General features: G+C 53.1%; 7 protein-coding genes across 7 annotated transcripts; 3 read left to right on the top strand and 4 right to left on the bottom strand.

Annotated features, from left to right (window-relative positions):
• Positions 1-1,040: 1,040 nt before the first annotated feature.
• N7532_004816 (SUKH-4 immunity protein-domain-containing protein) lies at positions 1,041-1,661 on the bottom strand (the record flags this gene model as incomplete). Its single annotated transcript, XM_056617310.1, has 1 exon — positions 1,041-1,661. One exon carries the CDS (start codon positions 1,659-1,661, stop codon positions 1,041-1,043), a length of 621 nt encoding a protein of 206 aa, XP_056473469.1.
• Positions 1,662-5,315: 3,654 nt separating this feature from the next.
• N7532_004815 (LysM peptidoglycan-binding domain-containing protein) lies at positions 5,316-6,257 on the bottom strand (the record flags this gene model as incomplete). Its single annotated transcript, XM_056617309.1, has 4 exons — positions 5,316-5,647; positions 5,768-6,071; positions 6,123-6,193; positions 6,245-6,257. 4 exons carry the CDS (start codon positions 6,255-6,257, stop codon positions 5,316-5,318), a joined length of 720 nt encoding a protein of 239 aa, XP_056473468.1.
• A 484-nt stretch (positions 6,258-6,741) lies between these two features.
• Positions 6,742-7,576, top strand: N7532_004814 (uncharacterized protein; the record flags this gene model as incomplete). Its single annotated transcript, XM_056617308.1, has 2 exons — positions 6,742-7,207; positions 7,302-7,576. The coding sequence occupies 2 exons, from the start codon at positions 6,742-6,744 to the stop codon at positions 7,574-7,576; spliced, it is 741 nt and encodes a 246-aa protein (XP_056473467.1).
• Positions 7,577-9,189: 1,613 nt separating this feature from the next.
• On the bottom strand, positions 9,190-9,873 carry N7532_004813 (GNAT family N-acetyltransferase; the record flags this gene model as incomplete). The annotated part of the gene is made up of 1 exon (XM_056617307.1): positions 9,190-9,873. The coding sequence occupies one exon, from the start codon at positions 9,871-9,873 to the stop codon at positions 9,190-9,192; it is 684 nt and encodes a 227-aa protein (XP_056473466.1).
• Positions 9,874-11,148: 1,275 nt separating this feature from the next.
• On the top strand, positions 11,149-14,777 carry N7532_004812 (uncharacterized protein; the record flags this gene model as incomplete). Its single annotated transcript, XM_056617306.1, has 2 exons — positions 11,149-14,654; positions 14,729-14,777. 2 exons carry the CDS (start codon positions 11,149-11,151, stop codon positions 14,775-14,777), a joined length of 3,555 nt encoding a protein of 1,184 aa, XP_056473465.1.
• Positions 14,778-25,182: 10,405 nt separating this feature from the next.
• N7532_004811 (uncharacterized protein) lies at positions 25,183-25,593 on the bottom strand (the record flags this gene model as incomplete). Its single annotated transcript, XM_056617305.1, has 1 exon — positions 25,183-25,593. One exon carries the CDS (start codon positions 25,591-25,593, stop codon positions 25,183-25,185), a length of 411 nt encoding a protein of 136 aa, XP_056473464.1.
• A 51-nt stretch (positions 25,594-25,644) lies between these two features.
• N7532_004810 (uncharacterized protein) lies at positions 25,645-25,872 on the top strand (the record flags this gene model as incomplete). The annotated part of the gene is made up of 1 exon (XM_056617304.1): positions 25,645-25,872. The coding sequence occupies one exon, from the start codon at positions 25,645-25,647 to the stop codon at positions 25,870-25,872; it is 228 nt and encodes a 75-aa protein (XP_056473463.1).
• Positions 25,873-26,073: the final 201 nt, after the last annotated feature.

Genomic DNA, 26,073 nt, shown 5'->3' with positions numbered 1-26,073 from the left:
TAGAGAATCATCCATACTCCGGTCGCACGGTTGTACTAGACCTAAGCTTCACCACACTGAATGACCACATTTAGAGTATAGATGTTGGAAGTCAAAACGGTTCAACACCTGGCTTCCAAGGCTGCGATCAATATCACCTGATCAATCGGCCATATCTCTAATTTCGGCCGAAATAATGCTGTCAGATGAGTGCATGTTCGTCCAAGGGGCATTCCGCAGATGAATGAGATATATAAGAATTACCCCGCTTTACTCCGCTTGTTGGTTTACTGCTTACGTTACTTCTGTTTGCTGTGTTTACATCTTTATTCGTGTATTTAAGACTGTTCCTGATCATAGCTAGAGGATCAGGCGAATTCTAGGTGAATCTTACCCGCAGACTCGACCCCTCGAGGCAAAGCCCGTCCTCGAGCGAATAGTCTGTGATTCGTCTTAACCCACAGTATCCTCGGTCTAGCACATGACTCAGCACTGTAATAGACCCGGGATGCCGACATTTAATAATACCTTATTACTAACTATAAGGAACATCTTTAGGCGGCGATCAAATACTCGGGCCTAATCATTAATACTGTCAGACCAGTATCAGGCTTCTCAATAAGGAGCCACTATAGTGGCGCGTATAAAAACACCACTTGTGAAGGGCTGAAGCAAGACTTAAATTCAATCTAACTAGGCCACAAACTGTGTACAAAAGGCTTGAAGAAGAGAATCTTCCCGCGCGCGTTCGCTATGTCAATATGCCAAGGTTTCGTGGCACACGTGACCAATATCAGGCATTGGCCCGTGACAGTTTATTGAAGCTTAGGGAAGTGTAAGAATAGGGGTGGCCAGCGGTGAGTAAATACCCTCGGGGATCTGATAGATCACATCGTATAGGCTTGGCCTGGACAATAGGTCGGGCCCTGACCCGTTACAGCGCGGGTTCTTTATCTTTATCTGACTGGGTGGGTGATCTGTCCCGATATTATCTATCCTTCATAAGATGTATGCCTGAACGACTGTCGTGAATACAATTATTATATATTAATGAGATCCGACTACTCGAAACTCTCAAATACATAATCCCAAAACTTTGAACCCTCCTCAACACAATCATCATACTCTACCATCCTCTCCCTTAGCTTGTATAGAATAGACTTGCGCACTTCCTCTGTTTCATTTTCCTCACTCAACCCATCTGTCACCATATCCAGCCACTCCGCAACCTCTGCCAGCATCCCTAACAGCACTGCAAAACTCTTCAGGGAACCTGCGATCATCCCCTGGTACCCATCTGCATGGTCCCAACCGCTAGGATCATAGAGAGACACGATCCCATCCTCTCCACCTACCATCATCATCCACTCATTAACTTTTCCGAAATGGAAGCAGAGGTTTGTGGGAGGAGAGTCATCATCAGGATAGCGCTCGCCATATAGCTCGTCGGCGTCATAGGGCTCTAGCGGAACCGCGTCTTTCGTTAAATGCGTGGAGTCAAAACTAACCCGTCGGAGCCTAACGGCAGGAAAGCCCACGGCAGTCAAAAAGGTCCTTGTCCCTGAATCTGTGAGGGCTGGTGGTATGTCAGATTCCTCAGGATGCCACAGAGAACCAGTACCAAAGCGACCCTCCAGCCAGACTGTGTCTGAGCTTGGGGCCTGGAGCATATTATCGAGCATATTATCCTGGTTGGGTCAGCCATTATTTGCTTGAAAAGCTGGTTCATTTGATGGATAGTTACTATGATTGAAACGAAGATTTTCAACCGATTCTGTGGACGGTCGAAGATGCAGGATAGTAATTTGCATGATTGGGCAAGGTGAAGGGCGTCGGGAATATTGTTGAGGCTTTGGTAAATCCAGAGAAGAATCTCATGAGAAAGGCTCAAGAGAGAAGACATTTTTTATTTTATTTCGCAAGGCAATAGAATGAATTCACCAAGAAAAATGTTAAGCGAAATTTGCCATTATCGAGATCATCAGTTCAAATCTTCAGGGGCTACAGTGCCAAGAAAACTTTAATATTAGTCACCGCTGTAACGGGCCAGGTCGATAAACGCCAAAGTCCGTAGCAATCTTCGTGGCTGAATTGCATAACTTGGAAGCGTACATAAGAGCTGAGCGAGCCTCAGGTGAGAGTTTTGTCCCTCGCCCACGGTTTCCACTGATTTCATTGCCTAAACCACCATTTTGTGTATATAGGAGAAAGTTGAAGAGGGAGGTTTGGGGGTGGACAGAAAAAACGCCGTAAGGTCACTAGTGTGTGCCTAAAATTCTAGCACGTGTCGGTCGTACCCTGGCCAAGTCATGCGACTGCGCCTAGATGCTGCCCCCTGTTTTTGATATGTAAGGCAGCTTCCCAGTTCAGCCTCGTATTTCGGGCTGTGTGGCCGAGTGCGTAAATCCCTGGAGATTAGAAACCTGTTAATCTAGCAGGTGTTCGCAATAGCTTGTATCGAGGACAACTCTATTAGTTAATGAGATGAATGATCAAATGAGTGTCTATCCCGCGGTCTTATTAAATTGTGCTCGAGGAGTTCTACTATCTTATAAGTTATACTATATTCCTTCTGATATGCCCCCGATTTATTATAAAAATCTGTCGATATGAGAAATAACGGTATTAACGAAGGATGTTGCCCGTAGTGTATTTTTAGCCTAGCGGTTATTTTGTCCTATTTCTGAGCGACAAAATCCTAGGGTAATACAGGTAGGGGCTAGATAACCACGCCATTTGTTATGATATTTCTGGCATGAGCCTATTTCTATAGCGGTGCCTCAGGCTATGAGGTAGCCTGAGGATCCTGGCAGAATGGCAGCCCTTCCGTGGTCAATCATTAACATTTCGATAGTGATGCGGAGAGGGGGCTCTACAGGGGGGAACCTGAACCCTAATCCATAATGCCTTAAAAAAGACAGGGCCCTCTTGATTTATCCGCGCTCCCATTGGTCCAGTGTGCGTGCTCCCGGTCCCGGCGGTGCGTGTCCGGAAGACCCACACCCCATCAAATTCGCGAAATCCGCAACCGCCGACCGCAGCGCTCCTAGGGATCCCTGCCGGTGGTGATCACGATTCATCCGACGAGATATGCCATATTGTATGTAGCGAAAAGATCATCCTTACCCCTGTCGCACGATCGTACTGGACCCACGCTTCACCACACCGGATGACCACACGTGGAGTATAGATGTGTTTCCCTGTCGTCTAGATATATATTGAAGAGGGTAACGCTCGATGGCAGCATGCGCTGAGACGTGCGGGTCGATTCAGCAGAAAAACCATCACAAAACACACGGGTAGCAATCAGGAAATAGCGAGAATCCCAAATGTAGGGTCAGGTCGGGGAGGTGTAAGAAGGTGTATTCTAGAACTAGCTATCCGGCCACTGTATACTGCCGGCTATGTCACATAGTCTGGATGGCACCCATGTAGTAGGGGGGAGGGTCTCCCACTACCTACGGTAGTGTCGATAAATTCTCTATTACTGTGCTCGTTATGAGTAATCACGTTTGTCATCAGTTCATAGACAAATATCGACAGATTCAACCGTACCTATTTGAGGATGATCATTTGTAACTGAGAGTGAGATGTACAGGATGATCGTGAACGGGTGAGAAGCAGGTGGTATTGGCTATCTGCTGCTATCTTCTGCTATCTGAGAGAGAGAGAAGAGGAAGGAAGAGAGAGCGTGGGAAGTGAGAGAAGAGGTACAGAGTCAGGTGACTGTGGTGACTAAGTGAGTACCTGATGTATGTACGCTCACATACGAACTACTGCGTAGTACTGTACCTCTCTGCCGCCTAACAAGTGATCTTGTTCGCATCTCCTACCAAGGCATCTGTAACCTATTGCCAAATCGAGTCCATAGACGCGTCGTCGTGCGTGACTATGGCAAACCGATTTACAAGGCAAGCACTCGCCAGGCACTGTGTGATGCGGCAAGCGTGTGAGGGGTGCATTACGGGGCATTAGTCTTTGCAACAAGCGGGGATCCTTCACCGAGATATTTCAGTCAACAACCTCATGATCAACGAAGATGAGGAGAACCCGTCTCCGTCATTGATTGTGTTGTGATATGTCGTATCATAACGGAATCAATTCCTAACCTCACGGAATTACCAGCTTTGATTGGAATTCAATCTGGAGGTCGCATGTGTATATAAACCCTCAAGTTTTCTGTCCAGAAGGAATACAAGCAATCTTCCTCTGAATTACAACAGATTGGTCTTGATCTGGTCATGAGAGAGCAGCGAGACTGTGTTTTAGGAGCAGATGGAAAGACCGGCACGAGGGCCTTTATGGCAATTGGCGCGCTCATGGGTGAGAAGTATTCTTTCATGCATGATCTTGAATCATTCTTCTGGGTGATGTTTTGGATATGCATCCACTACCAGGGGCCAGGTAAGGGACGAGTCGTTGCAAGGTTTGACAAGTGGAACTTTGCGGATAGAGAGGAGTTACCTCATACTCCGTCAAGCCTGGACTCCTTGAGCCACACCGGCAGGCTCATGAGACGGTATTAGTGGGAGCTTTCCTGAAAAGCCTCCTTCAAGGACCGGGAGGTCTGGATGACAGAACTCCGCAGCTTTGGCTGGGATAAGAAACTCATGAGAACGGATGGATATTCGGCGTTGGAATTTCTTTCATCTGGTAGGGTTTGTTGTATTCTTGACGGTGTGAGTGTGTCAGTCTGTATAGCTCACACCATCTCGGAGGAATGGGATACGACATTGCATTGGGCCCATCCATTGTTCTAGGCGATACTGCTGCGCTTCAGGAGCTTGTCCTTGGAGAGATATACGTTAGTGGGCGAGCAAGACAATACGCTCAAGATAGAAGTTTCAAGCCATCCTCTCAGTCAGGTATCACTTTGCAGCCGTTCTCATGGGCTTATCTTGAAAGGTCATGACTCCCGGGGGCAAGTCTCATGTAGTTTACGTATTGTGAAAAAGCTAAACGTTAGAATGATAATACTGTTGCCTTTGTGAACTGCTCGAATATATTCCAGCTTGCTATGAATACGGCTCTGATCGAAAATAAGATGGCTGAGCTTCAAAGCTGGTCTTTATGTGGGTGTTCATACGCACCGACCCTCTGGGCCATAATTTGGGATGTCCCGGCACGTAGTGTTGCAGAGAAGACACCGCTCAACAGTACCAGGATCAAATCAAGACCACAGTCTATACACCAACGCAGACATAGTAGTCAACCCACAGGTTGCTACAAGACGCATCAATCTCCATATTCCACCGCCGGAAGCTGGAAAGGTCGGTTCCCACCGAACTCAGGATCGTGTAGCAGCTGTCTCCTTCCTGGACCTTATAGTAATCGGTTCAGGTGCTGATGATCCCGGGCATCTGCGGCTGCGGTCCGGTGGTTGCGCCGGGGACGTGCACGCAAACGTAGTAGTCGAGCCAGAAGTTGGAGCATTCTATATGTTGAAGGAGGGGAATGTTAGATCTCTGACTTGCTAACGGTGGTGGTATCTTTGGACGGGAAGAAGAGATGGGCTTACGCTCGTTGAGCTCGGTGTTCCACTCGAGGAATTGGGCTTTGCTAATGCCGTGGTCGGCGGCAATGGTGTCACATTGGTCGCCAGACGAGACCTTGTAGAAGCCGTCGCAGTTGTCGACGATGCCCGGCATGGCGGGCTCGTTGGTGGGCTCTGGCACGTTGGTGGTAGTCGTCGAAGTAGTCGTCGTAGTAGTCGTCGTAGTAGTCGGACGAGTAGTTGTCTTGCTTGTAGTGGTGGTGGTGGTGGGCTCGGGCTAACCAGTGACCGTACCGATCACGCAGTACCACTTGGTGGTGCCAATGTTTGGGCAGGCGAGGCCAGGGTTCAACGCCTTAAGATTATCTACCGTGAGACACCAACTTCTTGCAAAGCTCTCACACGTATCTCCAGTCGACGGATTGGTGGTGAAGCTGCAATCCACTGCGCGTCGAGACAAGGCCCGGGCCGAGGCGATTGCTGGGACGACACCAGCGAGGAGGAGCTGGGTAAAGTGCTTGGCGAATGGGACTTGGGAGAGCTTCTTGACTAGGATCTTGACTAGGATGCGTGCGAGGAGGAGGATTTCATCCGATATCTACACGGGTTATATAACTAGACCGGGAGTATAGGGCCCTGATGGGTAAACATCTCGGGTCGCCTTTGAGACAGCCCATGATCCTGGCGTGTTGTGGCGCCATTCATTCCCTGCTGAATCTGCTGCTTCGAGAATAGTTGAAGGCCTACTCCGGAGTCAAATGTCAGAGTGACCGATGGGCTCCATGTAGTACTACTGTTGAGTAGGCTAAAGCCCGACTACTCCGTGGATTGATGCCAAGGATACGCCCAACTAAAGAAGGCTGAAGCAACAGTGGCCGAATGTCTTGGTTCCTCAGCTCGCTTAAATCCTATGCCGGGGGCTCCGGACAGCAAGCAGCCAAGAGGCCATGGCAGGGTAGCGTTGCAACGCATCCTGCGTTCGTGACCTTGGCAGTGGTGTGGGCGCATATCGCGGACTGGACAGGGTCTGATTACTGCTGCTAGTAGGGCTCGGCATGTTAATAGACGAGCTTAGCGGCTGGGCGATCAAGGATGGTGATCTCCCGCAAGACTTGGTCTGGGGCGAGATGGGATATGCCCGACTGCACCTTAATCATACGCGGCATATAAGTGAACGCAGCTTTACCCCCCCCCCCCCCCCCCCCCCAGGGGCCACCAGAGCAGTCTGTCGGTCCTTCATACCGCTCGCCAGTGTCTCTCCACCCACCATGTCTTCCTCTCTGGCGCGCAGCTGGATGCTCGCCACCTGTCTCGGGGCGATGCTGGTGCACGCATCTGGCGTGCTTGAGATGGACCTCCTCTTCCCCCTCAACAAGACTTATGCGCCCACCGACTGGTTCCCCGTGGTGTTTGCCTTCAAGCATCCTAAGCTTGCGCCCCTGGTCGACCTAGACATCTCCGTCACTCTCCGCAATGCGGACAACATGAGCGACGTCGTTCACTGGCCAGCCGACATGACCGATATCGACTGGACCAACAAGACCAGCGATGACCCGTACTTCTTCTACACCTACTTCTCTGAATTCCGCACCCCTGGCCGCTGGCGGGTCGCCTGGAACGTCTACTGGAAGAGCTGCAATGAATTTGCCCTCTTTAACATCAGCATGCTCCCGCGCGCGGAGATGATCACGAACTCCACCGGCTGGTCGACCTGGTTCACGATCGGGGACGGAGGTGCGCCAGCCGATATTGTCGCGGACACGGGCGCGGGACTCCTGCCCCGATGAATTCGCCGCCCCCATCACCGTCACTGACCACACGATCCGAGTCCCCGCGGGCGAGGAGTGGTCCAATGGTGGTATGTGTGCGGTGGTGGATCCCTCGCCTACGCCCTCGCCCTCGCCCGATCCCTGTCGGATCGATATCAGCGAGAAAGTGGTCGAGAGCATGGAGGCCTCGTGGCAGGCCCCGTTGTGCGGGAGCTCGAGTCCACCCGACGACTGCCCTGCGAAGGAGAATGCAGCACAGGGACTGGCGGTTGTTGGATTGTCTTGTTTCCTGGCGGCGTTGGGGGGCTTGGGCTTTCTTCTTGCGCCGTTCTGAGCCGGTGCACACCTGTAACTTACTACTCATGTATATCTTCTTGGCGTTGGTCCCCCGATAGTTTTCTCCAATTCACTGGGCAGTTTCTTCGCGAGTCCCGGTGCAGATTTGTTGGAAGCAGCTAGTAGTAGTAGGAGTCGTAGTAGCAGTCGTAGTAGCAACCATTGGCCGATTTACGACTCGACCGCGAAACAATTTTTAACTTTTTTCAAACAAAATTTTGCATACGGGTAGTACTGTACACGGAGAGCTCAACCATCATTCCGAGTGGCCATATCGGGATAGCACCAAACTTAGCCCCCTCAAAGCTTTGAGCTTATCTCTGACATGATCCACAGTAGAGAGCTGTCTGTATCGCAGATGGCACGGGCTGCTGGTTGCAACAGGAGAACCATCCTGAGAATATCCTCCAATATAAAAATCTTCGGCAGCACCAAAGCCCCGCCTAATAAGGGCGGTTGACCACGAAGCGTCACTCCAGTTATGCTGGAAACTCTATGCGAGCACCTGATCGAGAAGTCTAACCTTTATCTCCATGAGATGACGATCTTTCTCTGGGACGAATTCGCTATCCAAGCAGCAACATCGAGTATCAGCCGCGCTCTTGCGTCTAAAGGCTGGTCAAAAAAGACCGTCCGAGTTAAGGTTCGAGAACGCAATCAAGACGTACGCGATGAATATTTTCACTTTATCTCCGATTTCCAGTCGTAAAATCTTGTCTATGTAGATGAGTCAGGCTGTGATAAACGAATAGGCTTTAGACGAAAGGGCTGGTCTCCGCTAGGTACTGCGCCAGTCCAAGTGTCCAAATTTTTCATCGTGACCAGCAATATCAGATATTACCTGCATATACTCAAGATGGTATTGTCCTTTGTCGGGTGTTCCGACGCTCGACTGATGCATCTGTCTTCGAGGATTTTATTGAGTAGCTTCTTCAGCACTGCGGGAGGTGGCCCCAGCCGAAGTCTGTGCTGGTCATGGACAACGCATCCTTCCACCATTCTGACAGGATAGAAAAGATGTGTTCCGAAGCCGGAGTAAAGCTAGTATATTTGCCTCCCTATTCGCCAGACTTGAATCCTATTGAGGAGTTCTTTGCTGAGCCTAAGGCCTTTATTCGGCGTAATTAGAAGTTTTTCGAAGAGAATCCCGAGCAAGGATTCGATAACTTACTCGAATGGTGTATTAATGTGGTTGGTGCGAGGAATAAAATCGCAGAGGGACATTTTCGGCATGTAGGTCTGACCGTAGAGAGGATTTATGGTAGCTAGTATAGTATGGATGGATGCATGTATGTATGACTACATTTACACTGACCCCTCGCATCGAGAGCGACATACAGGCCAGTAACTATGTATATCCATGTACGTACATGTACAATGTGCCATTTCCTAGAACGAACTTGGAGCCTCGCCAAGGCCTTTCGTAGCTATTACTATACAATGTGACATCTGAGCCTTCTTACGCTAACTAGCAATTCATAAATTTCCTTGGAATTTTTTTCTTCGGTACAGTAACCACCTGCTCTCGCAACAAAAAGAAGGTAAAAAAAATGCAGCATAACGATTTGATTAGAGAAGCGAAGTAGTTTTGACCTGCATTTTGTACAGTAATCAAGTTCGGCGGAAAGAGCCAAGCGAGCAACGCTGGATTCTATCACCGTCGAAATTGAGTGGATCAAGCCACTTCGCAAAAGCATCTTGTAAAGCAGGCCATTCCGAGTCAATAATTGAGAACCAAGCCGTATCGCGGTTGCTACCTTTCACAACCATATGCTGGCGGAAGACACCTTCAGCCGTGAACCCAAAACGAGCCGCAGCCCGCTTTGAGAGATCATTAAGGTCATTACATTTCCACTCAAGGCGACGGAAATGTAGATCCTCGAATACAGCACGTGCCGTCAGGTAAAATGCCTCTGTCGCGGCTGTTGTGCGCTGGAGAAGGGGGGAGAACACAATATATCCAATCTCCACCACACGGTTCTCCAAGTCAATACGCATAAGACTGAAGAATCCTACTGCTTTCCGCTGGGCCCGGTCTACTACTGCGTAGAATACCGAGCCTTTATTCTGTGTTAAGCTTCCGATGAACTCAGTGAAAGATTCCTTGTCTTGAAAAGGCCCGGCGGGAAGGTAGGTCCAGAGGCCATGATGTTCTGGTTGTCCTAAGTTGGCGTAAAGATCGTCGATATGCTTCGCATCAAGTGGTTCGACAAGCACATAACGGCCGGTGAACGTTATCAGAGGCGGTAGTGTGGCGTAAGCTTTATGGACGGGGAAGCCAACGTGGCCATGCATTTCGTCACGGGGAGTTGGAGGTCGTAGCTGTGTCGAAGCCAAATTGACGACTTAATAGTAGTGCAAGTGCATAGACTGACGATGTTGCAAAGATTTCGTGTTAGAGAGGACGGATATTACTATAGGCAACTAGTAGCGTCGGTCGAACGGGGAAGCAATAGTCTGTTTAGAGCTATTTGGCGTATAGAACAACAAAATAGAATCGCAGCAGGTCTGAATTAATATGGCCCCTTTGGTGCAATATATAGTTACTGTATGATTACGATGACTCATCGGTTATCTACAGGCGGTTTTGCCGAAATTTCCCCTGGCGGAGAAATAAAATAGATCAGCGCGTAATTTATCCTTCGCGAATGAAGCTGGAATAGTGTTAAGGTATAAATGAATTCTACTACTGGTGTACAGTAATGTAAAATCAGATTTAACCCTACACTACTTGTCAGTATGTCGGATACGTGTATCATCTAGTATCGAGGGACGGCCAATTGATGCATGAGATGGATTAACGAGAGTGTGTCTGTGTGTTCCGATCTGTTGAAAATGATCCAGGGGCTATAAACTGCGTATTACATCACAGTTCTTCCGAGAATGACCCGAATTACCATACAATTACTATTGCAATGTGGGTGGATGCTGAATAACCAAGAGCAGTGGAGAATCCACAGTATTTTACCTCTCTCAGAGTTGACACTACTCGATATTTATTCCCAAACCTAGCTCGAAACGAGATTGTGTATTTTTAGCCATTCCCCAATGATCCATGTTGGGCCGTACTGTAGCCATTGGTCAATATAAATGGCTCATCGTTTTGGTACTGTAATTCGCGTCCTCTCTAACGGGTAATTCATGGCCAGGACCAGAGCCACCCCAGGGTCGCAGGGATTTGGTCTCGTAGATAGAGGTTAAAGAAGATCTGCTTAATCAGAATCCACACTTGAAACTCCTCCAACATCTCTGGTTGAGCCAAAAGAAGGTAGGGAAGTTGGGGACTTTTTGAAGTTCATAATTTCGGCGACAGTGATCGATTTTCGGCGACAGCTAAACCTATTTTGGAATAGTGCCAAGTTAAACCTCTTTTGGTCATTAGTGTAACTTTCTTACTCTTTGATCAGAGATGCATTTTCTGACCTATCGAATCTTGTGTCCTCAATTAGTGCCGCGAACTTATTCATTGCAGCCCCTATTTCCATCCGCCCTGTTGACCATGCCTTGCAGGGGTGAATCCAGCGCTTCTCATCCCCACGTGCGATCGACCGCTGAGGAGCCAAGTTTAACATGACATTACTAGCCACAGGTCCTAATATTCGAAAGCGTGGCCGACCACGAAAATACCCATCCGTGGAGCAGAGGCGCGAGGCTCGCACGATTCAACGACGGCATCAGCGACGGCGACAGTCCGCCAGGGCTGCCGAGGCTGCCAACTATGCGTCTCAAATCGGTCCGTACTGTGCCAATCTCGCTCGCGTACCCGCCGAGCCTGTTGCTGGGCTTGTTCTTCCTACCACTCCCTCTTCTGCCCTTCCCCGAGAGGAACCCACGCTGCCTGGAGACATTCAGCCGCTCTCGCTTCCTCTGAGCCCCACACCAACTGCAGTCATTGAACCTGGAAGTGCCGCTCTCCCTCGATCTCTGTCCGCCGACCCGACCTTTATTTTGCCAGATAGCATACCTGTGAACGCAAATCCAGATCATCATCCGCTAGATCCCTCACGGACTAGCGAATCATCGCCCGCGGCACTGATCAGCGAGGATAACGAAGAATCTCCGATCCGATCCCCTAACCAGTCCGGCTGTGATCATACACGTATTCTGAGCGACACGAATGACGTGTGGCCTGATGTGGACGTGCCAGATCCTGACATCATCGTCGATTCGGATACCGAGCTAGAGAGTCCAACTCCAGACCAAGAAACGAAAAGTACCGGAGCGCTACTCGCGGAACAGCTCCTCCGGTCTCCCGAGTGCTGCATTGATTGCCATACGCGATATAAGCACGAGCGGAACCCAGTCGGATCACCGAGCCACGGTCTGAACGAGGTCTTCAGCTGGCCCTGTCCCGACGTCCTCAGCACTACCAGACTGGCCAGGTCTGGTGACCAATTGATCGAGGACTGGCCACCAGAACAGCGTGAAAAAGTCTTCTGCGGAACCGATGCGGGACAACCCAGCAGCGTGCCTGCTATCTGCTTGGCCCGGGGAGAACAGAAGTTAGGGCCAGCAGCCGTCCACTTCGATATTGACAGTGTCTTAGCTCATGTAACCAGTCCAGCTGTCTGTTCCCAAGGCCTCTACTGGTATCCTGTTCAGCGGCCGGTCTCGGACCTCCAGTCGGATCTTCACTTAGATCCACTCCCGGTTCAGTTCACAGATGGCCACGGTCACCTACATTGCGTCTCAGTACCGCTACATCGCGTTAAGCACTACACGTTTGCCCGGGTGTCGGGATTCGAGGATGCATCGATCTACGCCCTGTTCCCTAGACTCCATCAGCCCCAGCAGAAGTCTAGCCGACTACCAGATGATCAGTTTCGGGTCTGGATAGACGATATCCTCCTCCCAGCGGTCCATCAATACTACTCCGATGCCCGGCTACAGCATTTCCCTTCCAGTTTCAGTCATAGCAACTCAAACTCATGGGCGGCGTGGGCGGAGGGCCGATCGATCCAGACACAGTCCCGTCAACAGCTACTCAGCTACTTTCTGCCCCCCGAGCACCTAGATCATATCTGGCAGGCTGTTCATCAAATTATTCGAGCAAAGGGGCTAGACGAATTCCAGGGGGTTCGTCTTTTCCTGAGTGCTAAGAACCTGAAGCTCCGTACACAGTCCGCGACCTGGTCCGATATGCAACATCGGTTTCAACAGTTATGGAGCAGCACTGCCAACCAGAGTTATATTCACGAGGTCTTCTTTGATATTGGGAAGGAAACATGTCCTATTGCCCCCGATTCTGGCCAGCCCATTCGGGGGCAAACTCTGCTCTGGAAACAATGCTGTCTAGACAAGCTTCTCCGCTCCCCGCTAGTCCAGAACCCGGGGAAGACAATATTTTATCCTTTCTCGTTTCTCCGAGATACAGGGTCCTTGACGATCCAAACCCGGACTAGATCTCACCTCCGTAAGACCGGGCTCCTTTACAGCCAGTTCTACAACTCGGTCAAAGAGATCTTTGCGGCTGGAAATCAGTACCCCTTCAGTAATCCACTGTTAGAGGCTCTAGCCCTGGACCACGAGTCATATCAAACTTGGCAGCATATCGGGAAAGGTTTTCATGACCGAAACACCCTCCATCGCGCGTACATCCACAGCAAGTCCCGGTGTGCCACTGCAATCGATGCATCTATTGGAAAATCTTTTGGGACCCGGGAAGAGCATCGGGTGCGCGAAGACCTCCTGATCCAAATTAATCAGGAATTTCAGCGACGCCGCGCGACTCAACGGGTGGTTCAAAATCCATCAAGTCAACCATTCTATATCCATTCCACTGCGACCATCCTTAAATGGGTCCGGTGGAACATAAATCGGCTATGTGCGGGATTCGAGTTAACAAATAGTCTGCAGCGCCATTCTATGGTGTCCTGGGATCGCACCCAGGTAATGATCCTGTTCCTCCGCTGTCTCCGACGGGCATTTGGCGGAGGCGGGAACCGGTTAGAGCAAAGCCGGGCGTGTTGGCAAGACGTGAAAGAAGTTCCGGGGTCCAATGGCCAGATTCAGTATCGGGAGGGCATTGGACTGGGAACCACTATTCAACGCCACGGCTATGGCTGGTTCCTTAACAAGATCCACTGGGATACTATGGGTTTCCGCCCAGCCCATCGTCTCCACATGGACCTCCACACACCAGCGGTCATGGCCCAGTTTCGAGTCAATTACGAGCGCGTCCGCAAATACCAGAATGATTTTCTTCTACTCGAGGATTATTTTCTGTATATAATTCAGTATCAGCGAGACCATACCGCGTCTACTGCGCTGCTCTCCCTCCTCATTGACTTCTGTCTGCGCGCCTTTCGGAAAGATATTCTGACTGTCTTGCAGGCGGGCATACGCCCTGAATTTCAGAGCATTGCAGAGACTGGGCAGGTAGCGCTCAGCAAGCCCTCCCTACAACGGGTATTAAAAGATACACACTGGCCTCCTGCCATCCTGACTGGCAGTCGTTGTGGCATTAGGCGTGTTGATCATTTATTTGCTTGGCTATGGGGGCTGCATCCTGACGAGTATAGCCGCCTGCACTGGGCTCATAAACCATATCGTACACTGTACCGCCGCTGTGTGATCAAGATCCAAGAAATTTATGGTGAGGAAATAGCCACTTCCTGGCAAGCATGCCTGAAACATCGCTTTCTCAGCACGCATTGGATGCTGCCGTACCCAGACCAACAGACCTTGTTCAGCCGGGACAAGCACCAACGGTATCGCTGGTGGTCGAGCTGGAATGAAGAACTGATACGGAATTCGCTCCCGGCATGCGTATCTAGGTGCCCAATCATTCCCACTACGCAATATGGACATTTACCTCAACATGGCTGGATATCATTCGCCCAGGCAATGCCCTTGGATATCGAACTGCCGCCCATCCCAGGCAATATCGAAGCATTCCTCAAGATGGTTCCCTCCAAACTAGTAGATCTCGGGGCGATTCTCCCCGCCGTTGTCACTATGACCATGGGGCCTCAATCTGGCCACGACTATCAGTTGCGTCCAAGCTCCCTCCGGAACCCTATCACAAGCTCGTCTGGGAAGATGGAGGTCAATGGACCTTCTACTGTCCCCTGCCGGTGGGCTGATTTCCTTGGCCAACTTTATAGTAAACAGTCAGGAACTTGTCTGGCCCAACCTGAACCCCCCGCAGAGGTCAATTCTCCCAACAAACAACCGCACAACGGTGTTTCGAAGAATAACGACTGCACGTTAATTTCCTCTTTTTGGCCGCATTTTGATGGATCCAGTGTTTGTGACCACTGGCCAACGATTCCCCAATCTTGGTCTGCCCGACCGGCCGACCGAGCAAACTTCGAAATACGGGCATCCACCTTCAGTAATCGGAATTATTTTTTCCAGGGGGCTACTGAAGGGACCGGTAGAGTATACCGTGATCAGTGGATCTATGAGCATTTATCCCAAAGGCATTACGAATCTGTGGCTCCCACTCTGAGGCCAAGGCCGGGGCAGCCAGGGTATCGGAATTTACAGAGCAATCATCAAGGAAAGAGAGGGCGGCCACGTATCTATTCTAGTGACGAGACCAGGCGCCTGGAAAACATAAGGAAAAATCGAATCAGAAGGCAGGCAGTTGCTGCCGCTGCCCGGGAGGCCTATTTCCATTCAGTATATAACTAAAAGCTGGTGAATACATATTGTCGTTACATCACGGATTTACTCTTCCAGGTCGCTTTTAGTAGCAACCAGATACATGACACTCTTGCTTGAACCTATACATCTTCCAATACAATCCTATACTCTAGAGGGTGTTCCACCCGGGGCCCGCTCGACTTCTTCGCCCTCTGATTGGTCCCCCGTGCGTGCTCCCGGCGCCCTCGGTGCGTGCCCGGAGGGCCCGCGCCCCATCAGATTCGCGCAGTCCGCGACCGCCGACCGCAGCGGGACCCCACCCCATGGGCGTAAATTCAATGTGCCGTAGGGTTTCTAGGGTTTTAGGGTTGCCGTCGTAAAATGGGTTTCGGGGCCCATTGTGTTGACATTTTTGCTGACAAAGATACCCCAAATTTGAATATGTTGTAAAAGCAATTCGGTTTGATAGTCAGATCAAATTTGAGGCCAATCCATATTGATATAAGCTTGGTTTCTGGGGTTCGAAAACGCCCGATGTTTTTGCAGGAGCGCGCATCACCCGCCGACCGTGGTCCATCCGCCGTACTCCGAAAATCACCCCCATCAGGTTTAGTTCACAGGACTAGTTTTTCGTCGAGATGTCAGAGGTTAATTGCCAGAGGATTGATTGATATCCCATATTTTAAGAGCATCATAGCCCCCATCAAATTCGCGAAATCCGCAACCGCCGACCGCAGCGACCCTGCCGGGCACAGCCATAGACTATTCACGATTCATTCGGCCAAGGATTGCTATATGATGCAGTTGGAGAATCATCCACACTCCGGTCGCACGATCGTACCAGACCTAAGCTTCACCACACCGAATTATCACATTTAGAGTATAGATGTGTATCCCCGTCTTTACAGTATATGTATTGAAGAGGGGAACGCTCGATGGCAGCACGCGCTGGGACGTGCGGGTCGATTCAGCAGAAAGACCACCACAAAACACACGCGTATGTAGGGGTCAGGTCGGGGAGGTGTAAGAAGGTGTATTCGAGAACTGGCTATCCGGCCACCGTATACTGCCGGCTATGTCACATAGTCTGGATGGCACCCATGTAGTAGGGGGAGGGGGTCTCCCCACTACAATATATATCTTTACACTGTCAAGCCCAGTTTGCCGGGTGCATTGGGCTCATATGTGATCTGCCCAGATCGACGTGTTCCTGATAATTCCGAGGCCATATCTGATTTGATTCCCCAACTATTGATCTCTCGATGTCGCTATTTGTTGCATTGCGCTGGAATATCTAGATCGGTCAGCCAGACCTCCGGCAGTCCCGCACCCGCGTGTCAGATCCCGAGGTACTCTCCGGGATGACCTATCACATCGGCCCCAGTGCCGTTCAACCCCTATTCCCTGCCTCCCTAGATCAAGTTCTTTGAATCTACACCTTGTGTTTTTCTATATCGACCTCACTCACCGCTGCCTTCTCCACTAGCGCTCTCACCATGGACGCCATCGGGGTATTCTTCACATATAATGCCACATATCGGTTATGGATCTGCAAGACCTGTCAATATGTGGTGGATGTCAAAACCATGATTGCCCACCTAGGCGCAAAGCACCGACAACACCCTATGGCCCGCACTGGCGACCAACGGGCAGCTATTCATGCTGAAGCCATGAAGGCGAACCCATGGAACCCTGACACGGAGCCATTCACCCCACCACCCCCTGACTCCCGGCCAATTCCTGGATTAACGGTCCATCGTGGCTACCGCTGTCCCGCCGACGGCTGTCGATACGCGTGCCGCACCCGAAGCACTATGGGCAAACATCGTGGAGATAAGCATCGCGATGCTGTCTACCCCCGGGGGAGGCCACCAGTCGACCCAGATGACGATATACTCCGACTCCGGGCCCTGGAGCCGGTGTACTGCCAGCGATTGCATCCATATGGGCCGCATAGTGTCTACTTCGCTGTCACGCCCAATCCGGCGGAGCTGGCGGACCCCAAGGCCCCGGCCCCGGAACTCGATGAAGCTGCATATATCCGATCCCAGGTGGACTTGGCGCTCCTCCGATCTGATGGGATCGCGGATGCAGAAGACCAGATGGCGCCAACGGACGAGAATGCCACCGACACGTCCCCGTGGCTGGAGCTCACCCGATGGCCTGAGTATGTTCGAGGGCATGCGTTCCGGGACATCGCCCAACTTGCCTCCCACCCGGACCCCATGACCGAGCCAACCTTGGTCGCGATTGGCCTGAGCGTGAAAAGACTCATCGATCGGGCATTTGAGTCGATCGTCTCTCATCGTATCAACGAGTTTGACCAAGTGCGCATCAACAGCTTTGTCCAGAAACCCGGTATCTGGCAGCGCCCCATCCAGATCAAGCTCCGGCCCAAGACGTATCATGGCTACTGCCGGACCTGGGTCCGTCTCCTGAGTTTTGCGTATCGCACGAGTCAGCCCGACCAGCAGCTCCAGCTTCGCCACCAGTTCACCACCTCCCAGCTCAGCGCCATTGACGACATCCAAGGCTCCCTCCAGCGGCTGTTTCATGCGAGGGACCCCGGTTCTATGCAGGACGCCAACGTCGATCCAGGTCTCCCGCCCCGCGACCAGACTCAGACACCCACCAGCCAGGCCATGAAGGATCTTGACCAAGCCTGCCTGGACCTGTCTCTCGCGCTCCTAGACCATGAGATCCGTGGCGATTTCTTTGAGAGCCCTGTGGTTGCCTTCATGGCAGCGCTAGGTGTTGATAGCAAGAACCAGACTTACTTCGAGCCTGGCAGCTATACCACATACCTGTCCGCCTTGGTGAAGATCTCCCAGATGCTCGTCACCCAGCAGGCAGTCGATCTGGCCGATCGGAACGAGGTCAAGCACCCTGGCGATGCGCTTGAAGAGATGCAAGAACGTTTCCTGATGTATGGCGTCCGATATCCATTCAGCTGGATCGCCCGTCTCCGCACCTATGGCAAGAAAGTGCAGAATACATCCACCAGCCTTGGATTTCTCATCTGGAGTGGTGATCAGCAGTCACTCCACTACCGGGATCTCCAGCTTACTATGGATTCCCTGGCCGCCTTTATCCGCACGCAAGTGGAGCTTGCCCAATATGAGCTTGAGAGACTCTTCCTGCTTAATGAAGGTGAAGCACGCGCTGGTACGATCCCAGAGCTGCCCCTGCACCAGCTCACTGATGATCCAGTCAACAACCAGCGTGGGTGGAACTTCCTGAAGCATAGGAAAAACCGCCAGCTTCTCTCCACGCGTGGTGACAGATGGATGCTGGACCGCATTATGGCCACCGAGGCCCTTCGCAAGGACTTTGTTGAGGTCGGCCCAGCCACCAGGACTGAAGTTCGTCCGGCTGTGAAGTGGAATAAAGCTCTCCTCCTGGAATATCTTAACTGGGTCGATGAGTTCTTACAACGGCTGCTACTGCTGGTCCACATGACTTCCGGCCAACCCGCGCGTGCCACTGAACTGATCTCGATTCGGTATTGCAACACCCCGGAAGGGAGACATCGCAACGTCTTCGTGGAACATGGACTGGTCTGCATTGTCACTAGCTACCATAAATCCAAGAGCGTCACCAACTCCATGAAGATCATCCACCGATACCTGCCACGAGTGGTGAGCGAGCTTGTGGTGTACTATCTTTGGCTGATCCAACCATTCGCAGAGCAAGCCGCTATGTTTGCCTGCCAAAGCAATACCCGGATGCGGTCGCCGTATTTCTGGCCGAAGGGGAGGGGGCATTGGGATGCGAAACGTCTTGGAGCGGTGTTGAGATCACAAGGGGAGGCCCATCTGCAGACCAAGCTGCATGTGCTTAACTGGCGCCATGCAGCGATCGGTATTTCTCGCGTCCACCTGAAATGTGGTGGATTCAAGCGCGACTATGGGCCAGATGACCCGATTGTGGATGAACAGGCCGCGCATGGGTCCTGGATGGCCGGAACTACTTATGCACGTGGCTTGAAGGAGGCGCCCGGAGTTATTGAGGCGAAGCGGATCCGGTTTCGGGCAATCAGTTCTGAATGGCATAAACTGCTGGGTTTCGACGCTCCAAGAGGTCAGAAAAGGCGTTATGGTCAGCTCAGCGATAAAGAAAAGGTGCTATCTGCACAGAAACGCCGAAAAGAGTATATCACTATTGACTATAGTGATGATGAAAGCTACTAATATAGAACTGCGAGGTAGATGGCTAGTTAGAGCTAGGAAACCATGCGGTAGAAGCCGACCTGACCTTGCATCACCACCACATCCTTCGAGGCTAATTCTTGGGATTCTAGTACAATTAATACCGTATACTTTGATCGTTTTATCACAATTTTGATTCCTTGTGTGGTTCATGTAGTATAATGCGTTGAAGTTGGGCTTGGGCGAGTTCGTTGAACTGGATTACTTAATCACGGAACCCCATGTTTGTCCTCAAATTAAGCCCGTTTCGCGTTAAATACTCAAAACGAAACTCTTTTGCATGATGACTAACACACCAAGGCCATTGGAACAAATGTATCCTTAATGTGATAGATCTGAAGATAAAGCTGACAGACATCCTCATAGCCCCAATTCTGTCGAAGGTTGGTGACCGGGAACCACGCTAACCCGGTCAGGCCTAGTTCCCGCACCCCGGAGATAAAGTTGATTTAGCGCCATATCCAAACCGACTTCAATCTATACAATCCAATCCACGCTTTTCAACCGCCCGAACCGCAACGCAACGCAACGCAACGCACAGGGGGTAGACCAGCTGGAGGCCATTGGAGAGCAGCCTCGGCCATCAGGGTTGCTCGAATGGGCCCGAGTCGAGCTAAAATTAGGGTTTTTAGGAGGGGAAAAATTCGAGTGGCACTGGGTCGCGCAGAACGTTCAAAGCCCCGATCGCGCATATAAATAGGGTCGCAGGGATCCCAAAAATCAGTATGTTTTATGTTGGAGGTATGTTCATAACATAATTGAAGTTGAGCGCGATCGGAGCATGTTGAGGGTGGTTTTGCGATCGTGAAAATGTGGGCGATGTTTTGATGGGGTAACCGCCACCCGCCGGTCGCGACCAGTCACCACGACCATCGCCGGCCACCACCCCATTCAGGTTAGCGACCAAATTGGCTTTTGCGATTGCAAATTTCAGGGGTCGATTCCGATATCCCGCCGCATCGTCCCATTTGATTTTGAGCCCGATCCCAGGAGGTCGCGGTGTCACCATTCCCCCGCATCTACAACATCCACCAGTATAGATGTTTGCAGATCCACCATGGGCCGCGAATACCATGCCCGCGACATTTTTTGCGTCAACCCCGCGTTCCAGGTGTTGATTTGCCAGAAATGCCAATGTGCAGTACGACCAGGACAGGTCAAGGCCCATTTAATCAGTACCGCTCATCGCATTCCCATGGGGTGGGCCCAGCACATTCACAGCGTCATTCAGCAGTGGGATCACATCGACGAGCAGCCCCAGGTCGACCGTTGGCCCCATCAGATGGACGAGCCCATCCCCGAGTTACCCGTTTATCAGGATGGACTCATATGTCGGTTCTGCGACCAATACACATGTCGTCAGATCGATGTGATGAAGAAACATTGGGCAAGGCCCATGACTATCGTGTGTATGAGGGCCGTGGTCGCCCCACGCCCACCCAGATTCGAGCCATCCAGGGCCGCATTGAAGCCCACTGCTGGACCGTTTCATGCCAACGGTTGTTTAAGCAAGGGCCCGGGTCCCATTATATTTGCGTGGGACAGCCAGACCCCGCAGTGCCCGTGAATCCCGTTCCCGACGCCGATGCCATCCGCCAGCTATTGCACACCGTGTCGGAGTATCAGCAGGAAGATCAACAGGCCCAGGACACCATCATCCAGGCCGGCGATTTAGACGAAGCCACGCCATGGTTGAATCGGACGGGATGGGTCCGGTATTTACAAGGGGTCCCCCGCCAGCCATTGGTCGAGAGCACCCGGCGCCCCAAGGAAAATATCGAGGGACCGGAGCGCGCCGCATTCGTGATTTGGCAGGCCATTGAACGATTAGCGCATGTGAGCCAGGAGATTGCCAAGGCGTGTGGTCATTTATTGCGGATCGAAGTCGTCCGCACCACCAAGGACGAGAGCCCGCACAAGCCATTGTTGGCATATTTGGATGCCGCCGCCATTGCAAAGCATGTGGCGCCGTGGCAGCACATTTTGATGTTTTTTGCGCGGACCCAGGTACGTTGTGTTCAGTGAGGGTGTGCCCAGAGCATCGTGTGGGTATGCCAATGCTCCCGTCCACCGGCGGAGAGATATATTGCCGCGTTGTGGATATTCCACCGGGGTGACCAGCCCGGCCCGACCCGCACCGTCGACAACCCAATTCCCACCACAACCCATGTCCATTCCGGACCGACCATATTAACCAGCACAGGTCGAACACGATTGGGAGTCCCCCCATATTCATTCACCGAGCGCCAGCAGCAGTCGTGGGATACCGTGTGGCATTATGCGCAAGCCCGTGCCGGTAGCCCCGACCCCGGCGACGAGGAGGACGAGCCCGAGCCGTTTGAGATCCGCCCCATCGAGAATGCATTGCTGAATTTTTGCATCGATTTGTTACGCCAGGAGATCCGGAACGATGAATACGGGTGTGCCATGGTTTGTGCCACGGCCGTCATCGGTTACAGTGAGGTCGGTTGGGCCACCCCCCAGAGTTTCCCACCGCAGATATCCAGTTTGATCAAGATCACGCGGTTTTTCATTTTACACAAAGCGTTGCGGTTGGACCCGAATTCGGAGGAGATCCGCCGTCGATTGGCCGGGCGGCAGGACCACCAGTGGGTCGAGGGCGACATGATCGAGTTTGACGACGCATATGCATACGAGGACGAGGGATACACGAGCGCCCCGTCCACCCCCATGGCCATGCGGAGTTCCCCACCCCCGACCCGCGACGACATGATCGGGCGATTCACCCAGGAGCAGCGCCGGCACCCCACGCGCACGTTCGCCAAATGGGTCAAGTATTTGGTGGATTTGTTCATGGTCCGTGGCACCAACGGTCCCGTCCAGTGGTGGATGGATTTGCGCACGTACGGCAGGACGATCCACATGAACACGCCCACCGAGGGCCACGTGGGGTGGAAGTCGGGCGATGAGTTGTTGTACAAGCAGTTCCATTTCACCATGGGCGATTTCCGCGGATTCGTCCATGGGTTGGTCCACCAGATGCGACAGCGGGTCGTGTCCGAGTTGCTGTTTTGTCATGATCTGGATCAGCCGCCGCCCGCCATCCCGTGGGACGCGTTGTATGATGATGCCACGCAGAGTGCGCCCGGATGGAGCTTTTTGCAGGATTTACGCACCCAGTGGCCCGTCGCCGGGCGGACGTGGTTGCTGAAGCGGGTGAGCCAGGAGCCCAAGTTGCGGCGGCGGTTCATCCAGACCGACGGGAGCGGGTTCCGGATGCCGGCCATCGATCGATTTTTCCGGGTGGTGGCCCAGTTCCGGGAGCAATTGAGTGTCGCCGTGCACGTTTGTGCCGGCCAGCCCAGCCGGGGCCCCGAGTTGATGAGCATCCGCCACCGCAACAGCGAGCGCGAGCGCCGCAACGTGTTCATCGAGGATGGCATGGTCACATTCGTCAGCCGATACCACAAGGGTTTCCACGTGAACAACGACACCAAGGTTATTTTCCGATATGTGCCGCGGGAGATCGGCGAGTTGGTGGTGTGGTATTTGTGGTTGGTGTTGCCGTTCGTCGAGCAGATGCAGTCATACCAGCGGCATGTCCGGGGGGAGCCCGCCACCGTGGGCCGTCGGGCCGAGTATATATGGTCCCCCGACCCCGATCGGCACACCGAATGGAGCGGGGACCGGTTTCGCGCGGTGTTGCAACGGGAGACCGCCCATGGATTACGCGGGCAGCGATTAGGGTTACAGGCGTACCGCGACATCGCCATCGCCATCAGCCGGCGGTATTTGCGCCCGAGCAGCCAGTTCAAGAACAACGCCGAGGAGGAAGCCGACGACATCGACGACGACAGCAAGATGGACGACGAGGGCATGCGGGCATTCATCGCCGACATCCAGGCCGCGCATTCCGCCAGCATCGCCGGGATGAACTACGGCCGCATGTTGATGGAGAACCCCAACAGCACGGCGCGGCACCGCGAGTTGTTCCGGGCCGTGAGCCACGATTGGCACCATTTTTTGGAATTCCCGTCCGCCGTGGAGCCGCAGCGCCGCCGAGCCCCGGGGATCACGCGGAAGCCCAACCCGTGGGAAGACGCCGCGGCCGAGGCCCGCATCCAGCGCCGATATGATTTGCATCAGACCAACATGGCCGAGGCGTTCCAGAACATGATGGGCAGCACCGCGATGGCGTTGCGCGGACCGCAGGGCCCCGTGTTGCAGGCGATCAAGCACGGCGACAGTTGCATCGTGGCCGTGATGCCCACCGGGGGCGGCAAAAGTGCGTTGTTCATGTTGCCCGCGTGGGTGAGTGGCCGGGCCGGATTGACCATCGTCGTCGTGCCATTGACGGCATTACGGAGTGATATGATGGCGCGATGTCGGGATTTGGGCATTGCATGTGCCGCGTGGGATCCCCAGCGTCCGCCGGACGGGGCATCCATTGTGTTGGTCACGCCCGAGGCCACCCCCAACGAGGCATTTGTGAAGTTCGTCAACCGGCAGCGGGTGTCCCAGCGGTTGGACCGCATCGTGATCGACGAGTGCCATGTGGTATTGAGTCGCAACCCGGATTTCCGGCCATTGTTGCAGCAAATGGGCGCGTTGCGGGCCGCGACCACCCAGATGGTGTTGTTGACGGCGACATTGCCCCCCGCGAGGAGCAGACGTTGTGGGATCGCATGGGGTGGCAGCGGGACCAGGTCAGTCTGCACCGCAGTCCCACCAGCCGGCACAACATCGCGTATCGCGTGCACACCATCCCCGTCGACGACGCATATGACGAGCAGTTCCAGTGGGTGGAGATGCCCCGGGTGATCCGGTTCATCCAGGACCGCATGCGGCGGGCATACCCCGGGCGGGTGATCGTGTATGGCACCGTCCAGTCGCATGTCACGCGGGTGGCCGAGCAGTTGGGGTGCCCGGCATTTTACCGCAACGCGGTCGACAAAGACGGGATGTTGGACACGTTCCGCCGCCAGCCCGGGGCCGTGATCGTCGCCACCAGTGCGTTGGGCATGGGCATCGACATTCCGGACATCCGCAGTGTGATCCACGTGGGCCAGCCGCGGAACATGTTGGATTATGCGCAGGAGAGTGGCCGGGCGGGTCGGGATGGGCAGCCCAGCGAGGCCATCATCGTGCAAGCCGAGGGCCGGACGATGGGCCGGGAGATCCGTCCGTATTGGATGAACGATGCCCCCGAGGCCGAGCACACGCAGGTGGTCGAATATATGGACCGCGGCGCGATTGGGTGTCGGCGGGTGATATTGGATGCATATTTGGATGGGGAGATTGGCGGATACCAGCGCCAGCGATGCGGGGACACGGTGCCGGAGTCGGTGTGTGATGGACATGGATGCCAGCCCGATTGGGAGGACCACGAGTCGCGGATGGGGTCGTCGTCCCCGGGGGAGGCGGATGCGATGGATGAGGATATTGAGATGGTTGACGGAGATGAACCCCCCGTTTGTGTCCGGGCCACCGATCGTTTCCACGCGCATGTCCCAGGTGGCATGCAGCAGTGATAGTGGAGAGGATTGCGTCCCAAGTGGTATGCAGCAGTGATAGTGAGAGGATTGTGTCCCAAGCGGCATGCAGCAGTGATAGTGAGAGGATTGCGTCCCAAGTGGCATGCAGCAGTGATAGTGAGAGGATTGCGTCCCAAGTGGCATGCAGCAGTGATAGTGGGAGTATTGTGTCCCAGGTGGCATGCAGCAGTGATAGTGAGAGGATTGTGTCCCAGGTGGCATGCAGCAGTGATAGTGGGAGTATTGTGTCCCAGGTGCCATTTATATCACCAGCCGCAGCGAGGACGGCACCAGCACCAGCAAGGACAGCATCACCCACGACCCCCAGGGTCGAGCCCACATCCATCCCCACCACCACACCCCGAACCATCCCGACGGACATCCGACACCAATTCCGACAGCAGGACATTGAGCGCGCCCACATCGCGCAGCGGCATCACGGTCCGGCCGGACCCCGATTCGACGACGAAGCGTTTTTGGTCAGTGAGGTCGAGAAGTGGGTGCATCGGTGTTCGACATGCACGCAGAGGGGATATGATGATGCGCATGAGATGTGGCGTTGTGGGTTTACCGGGGCCGGGGGAGCCAGCAGGGAAATCCAGGCGAATAAGGATTGGATGAAGATGGTCCGCGGGAAGGTCCAGTATGCCAATTATACCGCACATTTCCCGTGTGGCATGCCGCAGCACATATGTCCATTGGGTGATCATCACGCGGACCATAGCGAGGAGGTCCAAGAACGGTGTCGAGGATACCGCACCGTGTTGATTCCGATGGTGGCCATGATGGGCAAGGGGCCGCAGCGAGATGCGGAGGTCACGCAGCGATGGTACCAGCGATTGGCGTCGCGCGGGGTGGTGGATCCAGAGCGGAATGATGAAGGGTTGATTCAGTATTTCGGACAGCGCGCGCCGGGGACGGCGCAGAAACGGTCGCAATTGACGGAGGAGTTTATTTGGTTACGGCGGGCATATGATGGACGGGAGAAGTGCAGTGATTAGAGGCGTGGGTCACGTTGATGGCATCACATGGGCGCTTCGCAAGGGTTGTTTTACCAGCAGGAATACATGAATGATGATTTTCATATATATATTCCAGTCCAAGAAGATTGGTGGTTTGGTGGGTGATGTCAATGGGAGTCCGCATGCCCGCATATATGTCGAGGAGCCAGATATATATATTCATGCATCCCACCGGCGAAC

This window comes from Penicillium argentinense (genome assembly GCF_028826775.1).
Source record: "Penicillium argentinense strain IBT 30761 chromosome Unknown utg000005l_segment0_segment0, whole genome shotgun sequence".
Lineage (NCBI taxonomy): Eukaryota > Fungi > Ascomycota > Eurotiomycetes > Eurotiales > Aspergillaceae > Penicillium > Penicillium argentinense.
This window is presented reverse-complemented; position numbering and strand designations above follow the sequence as displayed.